The 13,666-nt window shown below is 38.6% G+C and overlaps 1 protein-coding gene across 1 annotated transcript in view; it reads right to left on the bottom strand.

The window, feature by feature from the left end:
- Nucleotides 1-13,666, bottom strand: part of st18 (ST18 C2H2C-type zinc finger transcription factor) — a gene marked incomplete at both ends in the record, with an annotated part of 49,407 nt that extends 35,741 nt beyond the window's left edge. The window contains 2 exons of the mRNA XM_080726256.1: nucleotides 12,417-12,591; nucleotides 13,613-13,666. Coding sequence (XP_080582382.1) covers nucleotides 12,417-12,591; nucleotides 13,613-13,666 — 229 coding nt within the window. The remainder of the gene's footprint in view (nucleotides 1-12,416; nucleotides 12,592-13,612) is intronic.

Below are 13,666 nucleotides of genomic sequence, written 5' to 3' on the forward strand. Positions count from 1 at the left end.
TCCTTTATAGTTAGGCCAACAAACAAAACCACAGCCAATGAGGTACATTACAATCAAGGTAAATGCTGAAATACATTTAGAAAAAAGGGGGGGAAAATCCCATGTCATTTTAATTAGGAACATTGCATAGTCCTACCGTAACTATTCACTAAAAGGGATTTTCTTTTGTAACTGATCTTTTTTAAGAAACACCACCTGAGTCGTTCTTATTTGTATTTTGGATAATTCGGATTTATAGTGTTATGCTATACATTCGTTGCCCGATTTGAGACATAACCTTAACATTTGCAAGATTTTCAATGTTCTAAATTTATCAAATATATTACTACTGATTGCTTTATGAAAGTATGGAAATCCTCATCTCATAATGTACAAGAGAAATTCATTAGAATTAGAATGTATTCCTACATAATTGATATTCTGAGGATTATCCCGTTATTATTACACTAAATTCAATACTCTTGATTACATTATGGGTTTCAAATTAAATACATTATATTGAAAGTGACATATTCTGTTTCAATCAAGTTTCAATGTGATTCTGTAAACCATACCAACGAAAACCTACTTTTCAATGACGCAATAAACAATATAGAAAGAGAATAAAAGAATTATGAATGATGTTGTGGAGGCCTAACAAACAATATAACATTAAGTATTTGGAAAAAATAGAAACAATAGGTATTGGTGTTGATTTTGTTTTGCTGCTTTATATAAATTATTTAGAGCAGCACAATTAATTTCCAATCATACACACAGCGCTGTTTGTCTGGAATACTGTTCAAAAGTTAAGTAATTAATTACATTTATCCTTTCACCAGCTGCTCAACAGCAGATGGAACATTTCTGAGACCTTGTTGAATTAAAGCCACATAATTCATTTTCCTGGATTAACTAAGTGAAGTTTTGAGTGTGAAAAACAGGTAACGTTTCAGATGGACACGCACTTGTTTTCTCATGCAATTTGTAGTTTCAAACATGAACACCCGACGGCAACTTTCCCAATAGGTGACATATATATAGTGTCAACTTTAAATGAATTGAATTTTATTCAACAGTTCATGTCCGAAATTGTATGTAAAATTCTATTTTACTTGAAGTCACTTGTGGTGTGATCTAAAATGATGTACAGAAACTATTATGAACCAGTTCTGTTCAAGACAAGCCTGTGTGAGTTGTTGGGCACTTAGGTACCATGGACAGTTCCTGTTGGTTGACTGACATGTAGACAAACAGAGATGACATTAGTGGGTTGTGTAGGAACTGAATTTACATCGCTGTGCTTAGAGCACTCATTACTTATCCCTGTTTAAGCTTACATCTATGCCAGTGCTGTGTTGCATATGTAATTAGAATTAACAAAGTCATTGGTGTGTGTGTGTGTGTGTGTGTGTGTGTGTGTGTGTGTGTGTGTGTGTGTGTGTGTGTGTGTGTGTGTGTGTGTGTGTGTGTGTGTGTGTGTGCGTGCGTGTGTGCGTGCGTGCGTGCGTGTGTGTGTTCTTCTCCACTAACCACACTACATGTCTCATAATGTCTAAGTTGCAAACTTATCCAACTTTTCCAATTATTTATGTGACACGGTGCAATGTTTTTACATGCATTGCAATTGTTGCACTTCATTACTCTTTAAAGGTGTCCCATATGTTGACAGAGTAACCTCACTGAGCTATGATTAAATGTGAGACTCTACAATGTCAGCTGAATTTTACCCATTCAAATCTATAATGTCTGAATACCCCCCAATATCTTAAATCCCCCCATTTGTCACAAAGTGTAACTTTTGTTAAGTGCATGGCAATAGATTGAAAAAGGTATGAACAAAGGCATAGTAACAACTTGGCTTAACTTTTGTTTTATGTATACACAAAATTCAGAAGGCTTCAAAATAGGTTGGCTCATAAAATGCAGTTAACAAGTTTACATTAATTTGATACTTCCAATACCAACAGTACACACTAACCAGAAAACATCCACAGGCTGCTCATATTTGAAATCAAAGTAAATCTAGCGTTGTTTTGTGGGAAAGACTAGTGTGTATTCATCCAAAACAGATTCTCAGCCAAGAGAGCTATGCAGGTTGATAGTAAATGATAAACTTTTCCAGTCAACATCCCTCCAACTAAATCAATGGTTGCTCTGGACACCTCTGAGTGCCATGTCTCCCTGTGACTTTAAGTGTACAATTTGTGCCCGTTTAATTGTTCACCCTCGCCTATGAACTCTCTAACTATGATATTACATTCAGTGCAACAGGATTCACACATACTTTTCAAACTTTATCATGGTTAACATGCATGAATTGCAGATTAAAAAAGTAAAAGTGAGCACCGAATGCAATAAAATATGACACATGCTGTTCAGATGTGGTATTACGTAGAATGGAATACAGAGTCAAAGTTTAAGTGCATTAGGCTCAATGGACCTGTATGTACAGCTGTCACTGTCAAAGCCACCCACAACCTGACAATGCTTTGTCTCCATACACAATACAAGCATGTGTTCATCTAAGACAAGCTTAAACTCCACACAAATGCTGTGAATTTAATCTAGGTAGATAGCATCTCATGTTATCTGGGTGATCAAAAATAGGTCATGCATTTAAAAAAGAAAAACAGTTTGAGCCATTTAATCTCCTTTAAAACACTGTGAACCGTGGACAGAAACTGCACTCATTTGTTCAGCAATTATTATTTGTTGTGCTAATATTCTTATACTCTGCACACCATTGATCAGCAATATATTTTCTAGATATAGTCACATAACATTCTGTCATGCTACAACACAATTGCCAGGATAATCCTTTTCTCACAGTATCAGGTAAAATATACAGAAAGTCCAGCACTTGAGGGAGAATAAAAGTAATGAACAAGCGTGTTAACTTCACCACTCTCGTGCGTGCCCTTTTTTTTTTTACCCCCATTTCAAACGGCAGCATCAGACAGCCTAAGCTAAAACGCTTGTCTTTCTCATGTCCGCTCCTGCTATCACTGACAATAAATACTGACCAGCATGACAACAGTGTATTAAAATGAAAGAACTTTGACACAAACCTACTTCTGTGATCCAAAAAGTTTGATTTTCCCCCAGTCTCTTGATAGCTGAGCCGGTGCGGCAGCTTTGAAAGGTAGTCCCCAGGAATATGACATACTGTGCCTTTGACAGCCCGGAGATAAGCACCTGCGTTCGGGTCCCTTTTTACGTCACACCTCCCCATTCACAGCCCTTCAACATGATGCACATTTGCACATCAACAGCCACCAACCCCCCCCCCCCCCCCCTCCCCTCCTCCTCCTCCTCCTCATTCTACTCCCACATCCGCAAAACACACAAACAGGCGCACAAGGAGGCAGATGCGTGCACTAGCTTCTACTCATGCGCGTCAGCGCGTGTATACCCTCGCACAGACACAAGCCCTGGACACGGACATTGCAGATTGATGTAGGCTCGCACTCAGCCACCCCACACACACACACACACACACACACACACACACACACACACACACACACACACACACACACACACACACACACACGCACACGCACGCACGCACGCACGCACGCACACACACACACACACACGCACACACACGCACACATACAAACAGGTGAATTGTTTTTTTTTGCATTTTTGTCTTTACTCCATCTTTATCTTTTTTTTCCCCTATCTTTATTCTATGGATTTAAGGAAGTTTCTCTTGCTTTGTCATAAGACTAGTGCATATGCCCTCCCCAGCTCCCCATACATCACTCATCATGCAAATGAGAGGGAATGTCACTCCTTAGCAGCAGATGGCCAGGGATGATAACAATGGCTCAACAGACCAGTTTCAGTGTCTGCGAATTTATCTCTACGGCAACAACAAAAAAAAAATAGGTGATATGAAAACCTTGTCTGGTAATTCTATTCCCTCCCTTTTTGAATGTTATTACCTGTCAGTCTGTTTAATTTCTACCCGGACTGTTTGAATATGAAGCTTTGTTCAAGGTTTTTCTGTCACAAGAGGGCCGGCTATCAGTAAAAGGCAGAGACCTGGAAATGATTTTTGGTGACTAAGGAAGGCTGCTGCCTAGCAGTTATTTAAGTAATTAGGTGTAATTCCTCCCTGTAGGCCATATTAGCCTCCTGAGTTAGCTCACGCATTCGACAGGCCTGGATATAGAGAGAGAGAGAGAGGGAAGATTGAAAGAAGAAAGGGGCCCCGAGACATCACATAATGCAGCTTACAAAAGCCCCAGCCGAAGTGATGTCACCCCACGTCCTGCTGACTCCTGTTCATACAAGCCCCCATAGCAGAGAGTAAACAGTGGAAGCGTTTAGCAAACAGGGCCAGATTACAATGACAAAGGCAGCCACACTTCTGGGTGGAGCCTGGGGCAAGCGGGTGTGTGGGGTGGGGAGGCTTCAGGATTTAAAATAAGTGATACCCATAAAGCTTCTTTTTTTTTTTTTACAATCAGTACTTTTCTGCAAGCAACACTGTCGTAAGACGAAGTATAAATTCTGCTTAAGAGGCCTCCTCAAGATCCAAGGGTAGGCCATCCCCAGCTGATGGTAGGGGCCACCCAAACATGCTTATCTCTTGGTTATGTCCCCTGCTCCCCAGGGACTGATGTGTGAACACAATGTGTAATAATGTATTTTCAGTGCTTTTTTTCTTTTTTGTCATCTGCGCATTTGGTTATGCAAGGCTGGGGACTTGAGGATGGAGCATATCATTACTTAAGGTTTGGCAGTTGATCATCACCTTGTTTAATGCCTCATTTGAAAGTCTAATTTGTAACTGTCTTGAAGAGCCAATTCATGGTACACAGTGAAAGAGACATACAAAGAGACTAGTCCTGCCTCATTTTCCCTGCCTTTCACCATTTTGTGCTCGATAATGGTGAAAATATGAAAGTAAAGAAGCATCTATCTGAGCTTCTTATCAAATAATGAAAACATGTTAATTCTCTGCTGATGCAGACCATCTCTCTGTAAAGCTACAACAACAGTGCTCGTTTTATGTTGTAAAATAGACAACATTACAACATTGGAAGAGGAACAGCTTGTGAAGAGCTATCTTGACAAACCATAAGTGAAAGAGACTTTTTTGTTGTTGAAAACATGTAATAATCCTTCATTTTGGCCCTCACATCTGTGGAAATCTGTAACAATAGTTTCATTCGTTGCTAGCTCAGAAAATAAACTACTGATTTGTCAAACTATTTCATCAACAGAAAATGTGGGCATAACTAGAGAGAGCTGATAGAGAAAAGCACGAGGAGTGGGATGTATAAAATTACATGTCAAACAAGGGTTCACGTTTAAAAAGTCCTGTTCATATTTGTAGAAAGTGTTTGATTGCATTTAGAAGGGTATTACAATGGGTCACGTCTGTGTGTCTAAAAGCTTTTTGCGTTCTGCTGCAAATTATGTAAGCAAAGTGAAATGTCACCTCACCCCATTGTTTTGAGCACCATACCTTACTCCTGTGAAACCTACACAAATATGTTTGCCTGAATTCTTCTAATGCACGGTAAGATCAAAATGTCACCGATATAACTTTCACCAGCCCCTCCCCCACTCCCATCCCCAACCCCCAGTTCCAACAAAGCATCATGGCTAATTTCAGATGGCAGCCAGCACAGCCAAATAATAATGCATGTTCAGACCATGCCATTGAATATGAAATACATACAGCACAATGTACAATGTTGATTTGAACTAAAATGCTACAAGCTTGGTCTACAATCCCAAATGCCTTTCCTTGGTGATCCGCCTATCATTGTGCAACCACTTGATGGCTTGTTCATCAGAGGAAGTCACATAAAAGGACTAATTAATTTTTAAAAATCAATTTGCATATGCAAATATGAGTAACCAAACCTAAGTGCATGTTGTTGATATGGCTCCAGGATGTAGTACTATCTTTATGTTGATGTCAACAGACAGGGAATAATACTTTTTGAAATACAGTATACCTTTTTCACAGGGATAATTATCTACACTGCATGCATGTCACTGTGTCTCAGTTAAAGACATTATTAGATCACTTCCCCAAAATCCCCTCTGGGGTGATATGTGTGTGACCATGGGTAGCTTTACAATATATCATCACTGTCGGGCAGAAACCTTGTATCTCCAAGTTTCAAAATGTTCGTAAAGTAAAGTCCTGCTTGACTGCTTCAGCATGCAAGACTGTAGCACAACACTAGTGAAAATAGCACACAACGCCTGTGTTTGTAGATTGGCTATTTTCACTATACTGTTCTTTACTATTTTCACTATACTAGTAAGACGCCTCAGGGCGAGGTTGTGTGAATTCTTGGCCATCTGGCCAGTGATGTATATCGGACCAGTTACCCATATATGGAGATCCATGAACTGTATATAGTACATCCCATGTATGCCCATACATGGAGATCCCTGTCTGAACCAGCCACACAGATATGGGCTGTCTTCCTCCATATATGGGCATTCCCATATGAAGTCCTGTTAGATATGGGCTTAATATTGATTACATCAGGGAACTCCATATATCTGCATAAAAGGGATTATGTTACAGTGGTTCCCATGACATCACAACATACAATATATTTTATGCCCATACATGGAGATCCCAATCTGAACCAGCCACACAGATATCGACCATGTCTTGGCCATCTGGCCAGTGATATATATAAATGACATCAGGGATCTTCATATATGGGCATTAAAGGGATTCTGGGGAATACCCATATGGACTTTTACAATAGGTGATGTCACCTGTGATATCACCTGTGTCACAGTGATGTGTCAAGGGAACCAACCCATGGACTGTAAAAATGTGTACACACACAGAGACAAGCTGTGATATTTCTCATGGTAAACTGCGACCTTCGGCCGCAACAAAACGAACGGTTTTGGACATACAAGGTTTCAACCCGACAACAACAATATTCTAAGAGGCAGACTAAACTGCTCCATACAACCTTATACGGTGGCCATCAATAATATTTCAATGATGGCCACCGTATAATATATAATATAATATACAGTAATTTAGAATAAAATCTACTTGAAATGAATCTTTCAATCTATAGGGTCTTTGTTACATTTACAGTAGTCTCACGTTGTCACACAATCGGAGATGTCCACTATTGCTAGAACAGCAGCTATTTTCAAATAGGCAAAAACAATATAATGCTGAAGTGTTTAAACTGGTTTTGCTGTGGACTCCTAGAACCCCACCAGGGACCCCTGGGGGTCCCCAAACCCCACTTTGAGAACCAGTGCCCTAAAGACTTTAGATTAGTTCTGCAATATAGTTGTTGTTGTTGTTGTTGTTGTTGTTGTTGTTGCTTTTAAAGCTCTGAATTGTTTTCACCCAGTTATTAAAGGCATTACCCAAATGCACTGGTAACTAGTGGTCAACATTTTTAATTTAAAAACCCTAAAGGGCAAGGTCACACCATCTGTCTTGGCCATCTGTCTTGGCCTTGGCCATAAATGGATTCAGTTAGTGTGGTTCTCCTAACAGGGCATCTGGGATACAATCCCTTTTATGCCCATATATGGAGATCCCAAACAGAATCCCTTTTATGCCCATATATGGAGATCCCTACTCTGAGTATCTGACTAATCCCTTTTATGGCCATATATGGAGATCCCTAACAGAATCCCTTTTTATGCCCATATATGAAGATCCCTGCTCTGAGTATCTGACATCACTGTGATGTTACCTGTTTATGCCTATATATGGAGATCCCTGCTCTGAGTAACTGACATCACTGCGATGTCACCTGTGATGTCGCAGTGATGTGTCAGGGGAACCACAGTGTCAGGCGTTACAGGTATACCGGTACATATGGTCAAGCTGTGGCGGTTCAATCAAACAGCTGACACTTTTTAGACAGCAATGCTATAAATATTGTCTAGTAAGTCAGAGTCTGGCCTTGTTGGCCTTGGGCTCATCATTATCTTGTGCCATCAAGAGGTCAGGTCCTGGTCTGGGGTCTCAGGGGGTCTTTTCCTATATCCAAGTCAGACAGGCAAGCAGACAATGAAAGAGGTGCGCCTAATGACTAGATTGTACGTTAGATGCACCCAAACACCAGCGTCTAAACAATGGTAACAGGTGTGTATAGTAGTGATAATAACATCAGTTATTTTACTAGAATGTCTAGACATTTTAAATATATATGTTTCATGGTTCTCATCAGTGTCTCAGATTTAACATCTTTAGCAGGGCAGCAGCACTTAACTATAGCCTATGTGGTATATGGTTTATCATTAAAATAAATATATATTCATTACAAATTGTAAGAAAAAGTTTATGTGCTCATTTTCTTTCTTTGTAGCAGACTTTATATGACAAGCCAGCGTCATTATGACTATTCAAAGATAAGCACTAAAAAAAAAGAAAAAATCCTATTAATGTGGATGGCTTGCAATGTTTTTGATTGCACCAAGTACACAAAGCTTGCTGACACGAACCAAAATGCAAATGCACTTTGAGCAAAACAAAGAAATTGATTATGAAGTTTCTTCACCACAAGTAGCTAGCTTTGAGTGATTAATGGGGGCTTGCCATTGATTTCCTTTTGTTTAGATCTTGGTTAACTTTCTGGAGACACAATTATGATTTGTTTCCTAACAATAAATCCAATCTAGCTTGAGTATATTAAATTTCCCTATGGCCTCTTCTGCGTCATTTAACATTTGGACTGGATTCTTATCAAAAGACGTTGCTATAAATATCAGCAGTTTCTGTTTATATTTATTACATTTCTGATTATATATTGTTTTCCTCTTGTGAGATTCAGAAAAAAGTTTGTTTACAGAGATCTGCATGACCTGTCAGCCTAGGGGTGGGCGATATGGATAAATACAATATTACAATATTTTCCCAAGCTGTATCACGATACACGATTTTATCACGATTCTTTTTCACATTGGTTTTTATGGTTATTTTTCAAGTTACTTGACAAAAACTAGACTCTCTGGTTTCCTTTTGGGAGGTCTAATTTGAACTTTACAAGTATGTAACTCTGACAGTATACAAATGAAACCAAATGGACCCTTACGGGTCCATTTGGTTTCATTTGTATACTGTCAGGGTTAAGTGGAGACCTTGACATTTTACATTTTGAGAACTACTGATTTAGACCAAAATGCAGGTTTAAATTGAATTCTGCAATGAATCTCTGTATTAACGATTAAACAGGATTTTTTACAAGGCTCCCTCAATTGTATCACGATATATACGATACCTCTGAAAAGGCATATCGTGGAGACATTGTATCGTCTCAACGATAATTATCACCATATCGCCCACCCCTATGTCAGCCACTGTGGAAAGGTTCATTTTCACATTCTTATTTTAAAACTGTGCATCACATAAGAACAACATTGCACAGGTATGAATACATATGAGAACGAGGAATTTATAACTAGGCAATTGTCTATTTGGATTAAAGTTATGTTTTTGACTTCTCAAAGCCCAAAGTGTTGTACATGCAGCACATTTGCAAGTCAAATGGTAATATTCACACTACTTTAGTGATATGGCTTTTGCCACATTCTCCAGATGTATAACTTTGGTAACTTCCACAGATCCTGACGTTTATACTTTCTGATTTCTCGCATCATCTCTCCAAGATAGTGATAATACGATTTCTGTGTTTTTCGCTGTTGAGAAACAAACTGGATTATGAACAGATCACTACATAAACAGCTTTCTAAAAGGAGGCAGCTATTTTAAAAGACGCTGAAGAAATGCAAAGAGGGATTTAAATTTTAATTTGAATTTATTCCAGCAAGTGAAAGGTTCTTTTGAGAGGGGATTTCAGCAAAGATGATGGTATTTAAAAGTGATAAACAAGCATCTAAACCTCCAGTGGGGGAAAAAAAAACAGTAATGTTGCTTCTTTCTAGTGTAAGGGAGGAATTGGGCTTGCTATGGCCACATAAAAAAAAAAATCTAAAGTAATGGTAGTAATTAAAATGTAAATAAGTTATATCTATGGAGATGTTTTCTGATCTATGACAAAGAATGTGTCATGAATGCCTTTACACACCTTGATATTATGTATGTGTATATATATATATATATATATATATATATATATATATATATATATATATATATATATATACACACACACACACACACACACACACACACACACACACACACACACACACACACACACAGTGTGTATATATATATATATATATATATATATATATATATATATATATATATATATATATATATATATATATATATATATATATACATACACACACACACACACACACACACACACACACACACAGTGTCCTCAGGTGTGAATTCATATCTGTGCACTTGGCACAACATTCTATAGGTTCTACATCAGGGCGCTAAAATATCCATCACACCTGCAGTATCACACATCAATCTCTTTCAATGTAAAATCTCTAACGCAACAAACTAAAGAATTTGGATAAGTTAGATGCTGTTTGGGACCACATCTGTAGATTCTAGTGACATGGGGCAATTGTGGAATGAATAGTTCCTTCTAAGCAGTTTACATATACACAGTTAATTCTTAGACATGGATGATTAACCAAGGCTGATACACAGTAAAGTCCTCACATTTAATATAACCAAATGGACCTGGTTACATCTTTAAACTCTCTGAGTTACAAATGGATAAATTAACATCATCTGATGTAGCTATTGATTATCATGATCAGCTTTCTGATGTGTCCACACACCTTTGGTTGACCACTAAACTTAAGCAGAGGAACCTATGCCACACAAGAAAGACAAAGAGTTACATCATTTTGTTGAACAGTTAATCCAAGCATGGGCAGTGTTTGTGCATTTGCTATCTTCGGAAAATGCCAGCAAAAGCGCTAAGTAAACCCATTTTACAAGACTCCCTCACACGGATACAGTGCCAGTATCGGGATAAAATTTCACACCGCAGCATGGCTCAGTCACATAACCTAAGCAGGCTTAGGAAAACGGAACGCTTCAAACTACACAGTGTTGCACTTTCTGCCTTTTCCTCGTCTGCCTATTTCAGAAAAACCAATGACTGATTGATGAGTTTCACCATTAACAGGCAGAGTAAAGTGATAGCTGGATATGGCACGTTGATACTGCCGTTAATGCTCTGAGTTGCTCATAATGGGAGACTATGGGAGTGTGCACCTGGCATTCTGCATTCTAGCCTGGCAACACTCCTCCCTTATAATTATACTGAACACACAGTAATTCAGGGTTGAGGCTAAAATACGTATGCTGTCCTCTGAGACAGCTTGTTTTAATGGTTATGCAGAAGAGATTCTAGAAGTACAGATGGCAATGCCTTTGATGCTATTTACAGACTTTGCCCCACAAGGTATAGAATAGCACATAGTGTGGCGCCATACTGGCCTTTTCAGAAACTGAACTGACTCTAAACTTGCAACTGAATTTATAATGACGGTCCTGTTTTAAAGCATGTGTACTGTTATTAACCATTCACATTTATCACATATTGAAAACTAGAACCAATCCATTTCAAACAGACCTCTGTTCTTATTGTGTCCACATAGGGGTGCCTTTGTCCAGGATTTGAGAGATAATGCATTTATCTATTTAGGATATTACATCCTGATTTAATGTGCTGGAAAGTTACAGTATGTCTACTCCGTAAGGTTGTTCTGGTACATATTAGGCAAAATAAAAATGCTAAGCTAATTTCAAAAGCATTTTGTATTGTCAGATGGTCAATTTAAAAATGGTATCATTAGAATAGTTATCCACAATAACATAACTAATTAGGCATAGCTGCTATTTATTCCACCGAAGAAAATCTCTCTCTGTAAAATATTCAGAATAAACCCATCCCTGACACAATCGCCAACTTACAGTGAAGAGTTCAGGAGTTCACACAACAATCATCTGAAAGAAGAAACTTCATATTGAAGAAGAAAAAAAAAAAACTAAAACTTCAGGAAAAAAAGTTTTGCAGCATTAAAGTCACATAGGAGCCACATTAGCATGTGAAAAGAATAAACAGGAGCATTCTCAGTTACACACTCCACCTGGCTGCGAACCAATGTCCTTGTCAGAAGTCCACCCACCGCACTGGCTTACACTGAAAGACCTCCTGGGGTCCGCAGTGACCATTCACTGGGTTCTCTCTTTCTCTCATGCACCTGTGACTGTTTTTGTGTTTGCTATTTTTTGCTTTGTCTTTTTCTGGCAACGCTGTATCATTGGAGACACACTTTCCCCTCAAAAGGAATTCTCCAGCCCAACAATGTGGTTTGTTTGTTCACCGGATATGGCGGGCCAGAGAGTCAAATCGAAAAACAAGTCACCACAGTAATAATTAAAAATTGCCACAAGAAAAATAGGCTGAGAGACACAGGACTGTGTGTGGATACGAAGTAAGAAAATGAGGTACTTTAACCGTCTGGTTTCTTGCCTTGTTGTGGGGTTTCACAGGTGCAGTTGGAAAGGCTCTCCTCCTTGCTCTCCTCGGACAGCTCATCCGGCTTCTCCATGGTCCTGGACCTTAGAGAGCTGCTTTTCCATTTTCCAAAGGACTTTGCCACAATCGCTTTGTCTGCTCCTTTCATTGTTTTCTGTAAAACACATTTACAGCATGACTTCCCAGGTTTATCCCTCTTGTGAGCCATCTGCCCCCTTTTTTGGCTCCCAGTAAACCTGGGCTCATCTTTCCCCAAACCAAAGTAAGAGAGAATTAGGGCATTGTATGCATTCTCTTAAGCATTCCAGAAAATGTCCTGATTGCCCTGGCATCTTTTTTTGCGAGAGAGAGAGCTTGGACATAGTTTTTCTCCTGACATTTTACAATCCTGTGTGGAAAGTTACTGATTGAAACTGAATAAAACAATAGTTTTCAAAGAACATACATTAAACACTAGATGGAAACTAAAAAAACTAAACAAGAAAAAACAACAACAAACATGTTTTCACATTTAATCCAACTTAAAGGGGAATAAAAATAGCACATTATGACCTAATTGAGTACTGTACAGTCCTCAAATACTATTATAAGGCCGATCAGGATTAGCAGTAGAACATACCTAGTTATCTATTTCTGAGTGCCAAGACTGCTAGCAGTGAGCAACTAAATTTCAAAAGCTGGCAAATCCAGTTGTCTCCTAAATACAGAAAGTACTTAAATCCAGAGCTAACAGAAGAAAAAGACGGATAAAGGGTGCTCTGCATATCACCGAAAAGCTTGTGCACTTTCAGAATCACTGGCTAGGTTAAACAAATATGCTAAGTAGAGATCAAAACAATCCTTTGATCTGCAGCCTAGTTTCGAGAGGAATAGCTTGGCTGTTGTTGTAAATAACTTGTATAAATCTATACCATTTGCCTTCAGGTAATATCAAAAGTGCCAGGGATTCACAGTCAAATACCTTGTGGTTAGGATACAGATCAGATAAAAGCATATAAATATTTTAGCAATTCTAGCTGTATCATTGTGTTTATTGTAGTTGGCTTTCTACCTCATTGACTGACATTTTTACTAGTAGTATGGTTCTACAGCTAATAGCAGAAATATCAGAATGTTTAAATGCATTCTACCTCTTTCTATTTTGTATTTGGGGCTGAAAGAAAAATCACTCCTACCTCCAGCATCCCATTCAGGTCAAACACAGTGTAAAACATTGTGTCAAACTTCAT

This window comes from Nannobrachium achirus, assembly GCF_963921795.1.
Source record: "Nannobrachium achirus genome assembly, chromosome: 5".
Lineage (NCBI taxonomy): Eukaryota > Metazoa > Chordata > Actinopteri > Myctophiformes > Myctophidae > Nannobrachium > Nannobrachium achirus.